The sequence below is a fragment of the Papaver somniferum genome, chromosome 1, assembly GCF_003573695.1.
Source record: "Papaver somniferum cultivar HN1 chromosome 1, ASM357369v1, whole genome shotgun sequence".
NCBI lineage: Eukaryota > Viridiplantae > Streptophyta > Magnoliopsida > Ranunculales > Papaveraceae > Papaver > Papaver somniferum.
Window position 1 is genome coordinate 125115144 of NC_039358.1, and position 9838 is coordinate 125124981.

The window sequence follows — 9838 nt, forward strand, 5'->3', positions numbered from 1 at the left end:
GTCCAGGATTAATGGAACGACCAAGTCGTATTAGTATGTCGGTTGGGTTTTAACCCTTACCAATCCGAAATGCTAAACATTCCCAACCGATTTAAATACGTCGCAGCTGCAAATTAAGGATTAGGTTCGGTAAGGTTAAAACCTAGTCAGAAATTCCAAAACGGATTGGTATTTCCATGCTTCCTAGACTTAAATTTGGGACTGCCTTGAGTTATTACATTGACTTTTTAGAGGAAATGAGTTATTGCATTGAGTATTTTAAGGAACGGCTAGTTTTTGAAGGAAAAAAACTAGTCGTTGGGTCATTCTTTGCTATAAAATGACCCTTCTCCACCTTGAATTTTTGCAAAAACTCTCAAAATTCTCACAAACTTTCAACCTCTAATTATTCTAACAAAAAAGAAAAACATGGTTACTCGTTACACCACCAAGGAAGATGTTGCAATCGTCAGAGCGTGGGTGACTGTAGCAAAGCATCACAAAGATGTACTCATTTACATAGATGGAGAATCCGATTCATTTGGAACCATGTGCGTATTTTTTGTGGCGTTAGACGGAAATCTTAATGGAAGATCGATGAAACTCATTAAAAAAAGATTCAACCATCTTTTTCCACAATTGGTAGATTTCAAAGAGGAAATGAAAGTCGTAATGGAAAACAATCCCGATATGCCGCGTGCTCAAAGAGTAAGTTTGTCAATAATTCGTCCATGAAATACTATTTTTCAGAGCATAAAATTTTAATTGCTTTGTTTTTCAGTGGGAGATGGCCGAAGCCAATTATGAGGATCTCCGTGGCAAGAAGTTTGACCTTTATGCTTGCTATAGTGTTTGGAATAAAGTACTTATGCTGATTTCGATCACTATTATTAAGACCCTTACTGTAATGATCTTTTCTTTAAATTTTATGTTATGAAACATTCCTTTTTAGTTTCAATGAAATGCTACGAATTATGTATTCCTTTTCCCTTTCAGTTTCAATAATTCAGACACTCGTGGTTAGGAAATGATTTAAAAAAAAACAGTCGTTGTCAAGGTTAACGGCTGGGAATTGCTTTCCAACCCAACCGCAATAGCATTAAACGACTAAAAGAACTGCAATACCAAGCCGTAAATGTTAATTACGGCCTGGAAACTTTTGTCACGACTGGGAACCTAACGCTACGGTGAGGAATTCCTAGCCGAGGTCGAGAAAATTTTTAAGTTATTTTGCCGATACAGAACAACTTACGGCTAGGAAAGACCCAACCGTGGAAGGTACTTCACGGCTGGGAGTTCTTTGTGTTCCAACCGTAGCCACCTACTTTCGGCTTGGTCGACTAGAACTCCTAGACGTAATCAGACGAGAAGCAGATTTCATAAACCCTAAATCCATCAATCTTACATGTTAAGACAATCTAATGTTAAATAAATGGTGGGTTTTTGATTTGTAACAAATTCTGGTGTTTGAACACATTCACTCGGACAGATTCATTCACCAAATCTTAAATTTGTGGTTCAAAACCTTTTATAAATATTAGAATTTGTGCAAATCGATGATAGATTCAATTCAAATCGTCCTGATCTTGTCATATTGAGAATCAACCTTAATAATCATTTTTGAAAATAGATGATTTGATCAAAAAAATTTGAAATTTTATTATAACAGGTTTTGTTGTTTGATTTTGAGAAGAAGAAGAAGAAAATGGTTGGTGAACTAGTTTTGTTTTCGAAATTTGATTTAGTTTTGATTTTAGGTATAATAATGATCAAAGGGTAAATTTGACTTTTCAAATGAATTAGGTCCCACTTATCCACCATAAGGATGTTATATATCCTATAAATCCCCCAAATCACAAAGGATTTAAGCCCCAATAATAGGATTCTAAGAAAAAACTCACGTTGTGTTTGGCAGTGGCAATGAGATAAGAATCAGGATTCAGGTTTGTTGACATTCAGGTTTTTTTACTCGATCAATAAAATTGTAATATTAAAAAATCAAACTAATTGCAAAGATAAAACTATGAAAGAAAAGGAGGAAAAGTGCCTTTAAAAACTTTCACAGTTTATGTGAAAGAAAAATAGACTCTGCCAGGCCATTCCACGGTCGGAATGAAGTTTGGCCCACCCTCAAAAAAACTCTATATCATTCTCATCTAGCAAATGTGCTCGCTTACCCAAGTGATCCGCTGCAAACGTAACTTACCTATAATTATGAACATAACGTATGTTATCACAAAAAGTACAAGCCAACCTCCACTTTTTTTTTTAATTCCGATGGAAGGTCTCCACCCTTAAAGGTTTGAACACAACTTTGAGAATCTGATCTTGCACATTTTTTTTTTGCTAAATCACATTTTTTATTGAAAAATAACAAGGCTAAAATTAAGCCCAAAGTTATATAAACTAAAAAGTAGAAACTAAATCAATACAGACTTAAGAATTTAAGTAGAATTCAACATAAGTAATAATAAGCCATTCTTGGCAGCTCAATCCTCTTAAGAGAAGAGGGTCTTCCAATGTGAATATTTCTTTCTCCTGCTTTCAAGCCTACCCCATTGGTTGCTAATATGATTGCTGAAAAGTTAAATTCCTTTATGCAGTGTAATAATTCCATTTTCTTAAACTTATCAATCACTTTTAACCATCTTACTCTGATGTACCAAGGTATATCACAACTTTTAAACATTTGAGTAGCAGTATTTGAACTTGATTGGATAATTACCTTGGTACTTCCATTAAAAGCAGCCCATTCAATAACACATAATATAGCAAATTCATCTGCAATGGAAGAAAGAGTTATACCAAGACCCCATGTAAGAGTACCAATTACCTGACTTCTGCAATCTCTAGCAATAATCCCAATACCAGCTTTACCTGGATCTCCAAATGATGCACCAACACAACAATACATAGTAAAATCTGTTTCAGGAGCTTGCCAATAGATTTCTTTGATGCAATTGTATTTAATATTTCTATTACCAATTTTGAAGAATGACAAAACTTGAAAATCAAATTCTTGGTTCCATTGATTGCCTTTCATTCTGTAGCTTCCTTCTTGTACTGCTTTATATATCCTACATTTGAATGCATTGCAATTTGGCTGAATTTCCTCAAACAACTGTTTGTTTCTTTGAAACCACAGACCTTTCATTGTAGTACATGCAACAGTCATCCAAATCTCTTTGATGATTGGGCTCTTATTTTTTGCAGCTACACTGATGTCTTCAAAAGATTTTGGATTTTTAAAACCAAAAATAGATCCAAGCCAAGACCAAATCTCCAGACTGAATTTGCGCTTCCAAAGTGTATGAAACATATTATCACATTGTTCATGACAGATACAACATCTAGATACCATGTCATAGCCTATTTTCATCATTTCCTCATCATCCATATAGACATCTTGCTGTAGCTTCCAAATATTACTAGCTATACTAGAATGTAAGAAAGATTTCCATATGTAGTCAGGCCATACCAGTTTTGGTTCTTTGTCTCTAACTCTCTCTACTGCAGCTGAAGTAACAAAATTACCACTTTTATGCCCAGTCCATATTATACGATCATTACCATTTCCAATTTCAGGCAAGCAAGATATGGGTAGTAATTCTTGTAACTCAGGAGGAATGCACCAATGTCTCCCATTTAACAGACTTGCTGCCCTCATATTCATATTATTTTGAACCAAATTAGAGAAACCAATCTGATTTACCAATGGTGAATCTCCAACCCATGTATCAAACCAGACTGATATATTGGCTCCATTACCTACAGTCCACCTTACATTTTCTTTTAAATAATTCCAATCCCATTTTATCCCTTTCCAAATAGATGATTGTTTCCATGAAGTAATCCAAAGTCCATATTTATCCTTAAATTTTGCATTAAAGAACTGAGCCCACTCCTCTTTAGAATTAAGAATTTTCCACAACATTTTCATCAACAGCACTTTGTTTATCACTTCAAGTCTGTGTATTCCTAAGCCCCCTTCTTTAAAAGGAGTGCACACTCTCTTCCATGAGATAATTTTGAACTTCCTTTTTTCACCATCACCAGGCCATATAAAGTTCTTAATGATCTTCTCACAAATCTTTATGATAGAAGAAGGTCATTTATACACAGTCATTGAATAAATAGGAATGCTACACAACACTAACTTGACAAGAATAACTCTATCTTGAAATGAAAGCAATTTACCTTTCCAAGCTGCAAGCTTTATTTGAAGTTGTTCCACTATAAGCCACACCATTGCAGAAGTTACTCTTCCTGGAGCTAAGAAAACACCCAAATATTTATCTGAAAAATGAGATAACTCCATATTTACCACTTCACTTATTTGTTGTTTTCTTGCAGTTGTAACTCCATCCACAAAAAAATTGCTCTTGCTTTTGTTTATGACTTGCCCTGAACTGAGCTGGTAATCGTCTAGCAAAGATAATAAATTTTTTAAGCTCTTCTTAGCACAATTGCAAAAGATAAATACATCATCTGCAAAGAAAAGGTGAGTTGGATGAACACCTTTTCTTATTACCATAGGAAGTATTCTACCCATTCCAACTAATTTTGATATATTTCTACTCAGCACATCCTCCATCAGCACAAAAAGAATGGGAGATAATGGATATCCTTGCCTCAAACCTCTCCCAACTGAGAAAAAACCACATGGTCCTCCATTCACCATGAATGAAATTCTTGCAGACTGAAATAATGCCATTAACCAGTCACACCATGAGGAAGAAAAACCATATTTCCTTAAAAATTTTATAAGAAATTCCCAATTGACAGAGTCATATGCCTGAGAAATATCCAACTTAAGCCCAACATTCCCACCTCTTTTTTTTATCTTCATTTCATTCACCAATTCAGATGCAAGCATAACTTTCTCTTGGATACTTCTTCCTTTTATGTATGCAGGTTGTTGTGGAGATATCAGTTTCACCATAAGACTACTCATCCTTGTAGTAATAATTTTTGTAAAGATTTTGAATAATACATTACTCAAACCTATTGGCCTGAACTGAATTGCATTCCTTGCACCTTGTACTTTTGGCAATAACACCAAAAAGCTAGAGTTCTTACCTTTAGGAATGAATCTCCTTCTCTAACAAAATTGAATTGCAACTACCAAATCATCTTGAATTATTTCCCAACAACTTCTATAAAATACTCCTGAGAAACCATCTGTACCTGGAGAACTTTCAGGATCCATATCAAAAACTGTTTTTTCAATTTCCTCTATACTAGGAATTTCATCTAAGAACTTTTGGTCTTCTGCATCACTCAACTGAGGTACAACATCTAAAAGCTCTTCTTTAATATTAACACCTTGCTCTTCAAACTTTATTTTGAAGTGATTGACAAGATTGTCTGCAATCTGCTCTTGATCAGATATTACATTACCATTAGAATCCTCTAATTCACTTATCATATTTCTTGAAGATCTTATTTTTAAATTAGTATGAAAGAAACTAGTATTTGCTGCTCCCTCTTGTATCCATTTAACTCTAGATTTTTGTCTCATTAGAGTATTGAGCTGAACTTCTCTATTTGCATGGTCATTTTGAGCTGCAACTAACTCCTCCAATGCTACTGAATTAGATGGATTTGAGTTTGAAACTTGCATTGCTTCCTTGACTTTATTTTCAGCTTCTTTAAGTTTAACATGAACATTACCAAATACCTTCCAATTCCACTCATGAAGTATTCTTTTTAGCTCCTTCAATTTCTTCATAAATGTATAAGAAGGATCACCATAACCTCAACAGACCAACTTTCCTTAACCACATTTAGAAAATATGGATGATTTATCCACATTTTTTGAAATTTCTTGGGCACATTCTGTGGCTTTGGAATGTTTGCACAACCTCCCAACAAAGGAGAGTGATCCGACACAATTCTAAGACCAACTTTATACCCCCAGTCTTCATACTTTTGCAACCATTGTTGATTAAACACCACCCTGTCTAAGGTACTTAAAATTCTTTTGTTACTTTGCTGACAATTGGACCAAGTGAACTGCAAACCTGTCCTTGGAGCTTGGAGTAACTCACACTTATTTAAACATTCACTGAATTCCAACATTGAAGTTTTATTAGGATTTCTCCCTCCAACTTTTTCATCTAAAGTTAATATTGAATTAAAATAACCTAGAATTATCCAAGGATTATTCATTTCACTGATCATCTCCATTTCAGACCATAAAAATCTTCTTTGAACAGATTTCACATGAGCATGTACCCCAGAAAACAATACATTACCTACACTGACTGTAATCATCTGACTTGACATTGAAACAACAGTTGGATGAGCTAGACTTGCATTCAAAAACAACCAAATATTACCTTTATTATTTGAAGTAGAATTATGAATAACCATTTTCTGCATACCTGGAAGATTAAGTTTACTACAAAAGGAAGTACTACAATAAACTTTTGGTTCTGCTATCCATAACAAAGAAGGGCTAAATTGATTTACCAGAGACCATAATTTGTCTTGAGCCCTTTTTCTTCTAAGGCCCCTGATATTCCAATAAGCTATCTTCATTGTTTAGTTTGAGGGTTTTTGGTACCCCATTTACTCTGAGTTTTCCTAAAATTATATTTGTTGTTAACTGGAGCAGGCTTACTTCCCTTTATTTGATTTGATGATGAAGATGAAGTCCCTTTCACCATTTCTTTCTCAACCAAATTTTCCCAAGAAGTAACTTGAACAACTTCATTTGTTACTTTGCCATTAGAACCATTAACAAAAGTAACATGACTATTTTGCAAACTATTCTCTTCAGTTATCTTGAGTACTTTTGGAACATCTTCTATATTATTCCTGTTGCTATTGTTATCATTTTTAGAACTTTTTCCTGAAACTACATCAACAAATTTAACTATAATTTCCACCTCAGGGATTTCAATACTTGAAGAATTTTTTGGATTTTCTTGATCAACTATAATCTCCTCATCCACATTGATGTTGTCTTTTTGGTTAAGAATGTGAAATCTTCCACTGTTGATATTAACTGGTGCAGAAGTGCCACCAGTATGCACTGGTGTAACAATATTAGAAATAATAATATCTTCTTCAAGAATTTGCATGTTATTAACATCAGGAGAACTGCTCTGTCTCCTTTCAGTGTTAAAACAACTTCTCTCAACTTCAGACCTATCACAAATATCAAAAGGAATATGAGGTACCTTAGGCGTTTGTTGTTGAACATTAATAGGTGTAGGAGACATATTATTCTGCATATTACTTGCTTGTTGATGCTTGCTTTTATCAATTCTGCATTCAGCAATATTGTGACCAACAATCTTGCAACTGTGACAGAATTTAGGGAATACTGGAATTGATATATTTTGAAGAAAACCTCCATATTTAGTACCAATCCAAACCTTATTAGGAACAGCTTTTGCAAAATCAATTTCAACTAATACATTTGCATAATAACCTACCTCACATCTTGCAGTAGCTTCATCTTGTTTAATTGGTGTACCAATTTCTTTGCAGATTTTAAAGAGAATCTTCTCACTCCAAAACTCAAGACCTAAACTTGGTAGTCTCACCCATACCATTGCTTTTGAAGTTCTTTGACTTTCAGGTCTGAAATTAGATATCCACTTTCTTACTTGTAAAATTTGATTCAGAACTTCCCATTTCCCTTCCTTAATATATTGATGATCAACTTCATTATCCAATTTTATTGTGAAGAAACCCCTCCCTAATGGAATTAGTTTACAGTCTCCCTGTAATTTTCATTGTCGGCGAAGAAGGATAGCAATATCAACAAATTTAATTTGTTGTAAATTTAATCTACCAATTAATGAAAACCTCCAAGGATCTAAACTTTCTTCAAATAAATCATCAGGTAACTCTATGGAAGGAATCACCTGAGATTTGTCGTTTTTATTAAAACCTAACATATCTGATTTAAAACCTTCAAATAAAGTGGATTTAAGACAAGAATCCATAAAACCACTTGATTTAATGATTAATCATTACCAAATTCAACTTATGTAAAAGAAATTTCAAATATGATTCACCTGAATAAATGATTTGAGCACTGAAACTGAGAATTGACGAAGAAAATTTTCCACTGAGTTATCGCCCGAGTTGCAGAGCAAAAATCGCCCGAGTTCTAGTGATGAAGCCAAGTTGAAGAATAACACATATCTTCTTCGCATTCCATCTTCAGGCCAACTCTAGGCCATAGAGAACAACATTAATTTTGGCAACATAATTTGTCTGCCAACCCAGGCCAACACATAATGTACCGAGAGTAATTCAGTTTGCATCACGAATACAAATACCAGCACCAACTTTCCCTGGGTTACCCTTAGTTGCACCATCACAGCATATCATTATCTCACCCTGTTCTGGAGGAGACCAGCTGATCTGAACAGGCGTAGAGGTCTTAAATACTTTATGTTTAACTTTGAAATAATTCATTATGCACAGATCATCCATTGTATTAGATATAAAACCCTTCATACGTATAGAGTTATCACGGATTACCTGATACACTCTACCTTTAAAGCCAAGTCAGTTAACATTTGCACCTTCAAAAACTTTATAACGCAACTTCCATAACTTTGAGCAAATTTCAAGATTAGTAACAATCCAGAAGTCTTTGATTATTCTGCTCCGTCCAGTTGCTGCCTTATATGAGACCACAAGATCTTTAGCTGGCTGTAGATCAAAAATCTTGGCATCCCATGCCCATATCTTCTCACCAAATAACATGGCTAAGAGATTCACTATCATTCTTACATAAACAACAGACTTTGCAAAAACCTTAGCTGCAGGACTTTCTTCTTAAGTGGTTCTGATCGTAGTCTTAACAGACTTAACCGAGAAAACACATTTCTTATCCAGATCTCAAATTTTATAATCCTCACCACCATCAATAAGTGGGACAGAATCAACATCAACACCAGTTGTCACCACCAGAGTACAAACCCTATTAGGAATAACCCAGTTTCTGTTAACAATCAAATCACTAACATTTGAAGTAAGATCATTCTGTCCCAAAGAAGTGATTCACAACCTCTTAGCAATTGATAAATTACCACACCAATTATCAAAGAATAAGGAAGTATAGTGTCATTTCCAATAATATAGTACGTATAATTCTCAACATAATTGTATATCCATCTTATACCAAGAAAACAGTGCATATAAGTTTATAGTCAACATTCACTTTTAAATAATTTGCCTTCAGAAATCTTTCTTAGATTTTATCTGAGTCTCTTATACTTATCCACAGCTTCATGAGCATTGCCTTATTGACAATGACCAACCTCTTAATTAATCAACCTCCTTCTCTACGTGGGAAACATAGAAGCAACATATGAAGTACCTACGTTTCCATGCATCCCCAGATCATAAGAAATTACGTACAAATCTCAGTTTGCTCAATCATCCTCCTAGGCCAACGATAAACTGCCATAGAATGAATAACATAACTAGATATCACTGAATAAATGAAACCAATCTACCTTGGAAAGATAGCAGTTTACCCTTTCAGCCAGCCAACTTGTCCATTATCTTCTCTTCCACTTGCCTGACATAAATATCACGTACAATGTTCGGCTTGAGTTGAATACCCCAGTATATTTCGGGAAAAACATCTCTTCCATGCCAATTTTTTTAGAAATATCTATACCACGAGAACATGAGCCACCTCCATAGTAAAATTTGTTCTTGTTTTTATTCACATATTGGGCAGAAGCCATTTGATACATCGAGCATGTCCATCAGATAATGCAAGTTATTCCAGTTTCATTTACAGAATACCAAAATATCATCAACAAAAAGAAGATGTGTGGGAGCTATTCCTTTTTTACTTACCAAATAGTTCATCCTTTTA

General features: G+C 34.5%; 1 protein-coding gene across 1 annotated transcript; it reads right to left on the minus strand.

Annotated features, from left to right (window-relative positions):
* Positions 1 to 2434: 2434 nt before the first annotated feature.
* LOC113350414 lies at positions 2435 to 5710 on the minus strand. Its single transcript, XM_026594554.1, has 3 exons — positions 5167 to 5710; positions 4137 to 5022; positions 2435 to 4016 (listed from the first exon to the last, which is right to left on the minus strand). The coding sequence occupies exons 1-3, from the start codon at positions 5708 to 5710 to the stop codon at positions 2435 to 2437; spliced, it is 3012 nt and encodes a 1003-aa protein (XP_026450339.1).
* Between the last annotated feature and the right edge of the window lie 4128 nt (positions 5711 to 9838).

What these genes read in the sequence shown, in the direction of transcription:
- LOC113350414 (XM_026594554.1), bottom strand. Translation starts at nt 5,710, where the DNA reads ATGAAGAAATTGAAGGAGCTAAAAAGAATACTTCATGAGTGGAATTGG. An exon ending in GGATCCTGAAAGTTCTCCAG is followed by an intron (nt 5,023 to 5,166) that starts GTACAGATGGTT and finishes TATTGCCAAAAG; the next exon opens with TACAAGGTGCAAGGAATGCA. An exon ending in GATAGAGTTATTCTTGTCAA is followed by an intron (nt 4,017 to 4,136) that starts GTTAGTGTTGTG and finishes TGGTGAAAAAAG; the next exon opens with GAAGTTCAAAATTATCTCAT.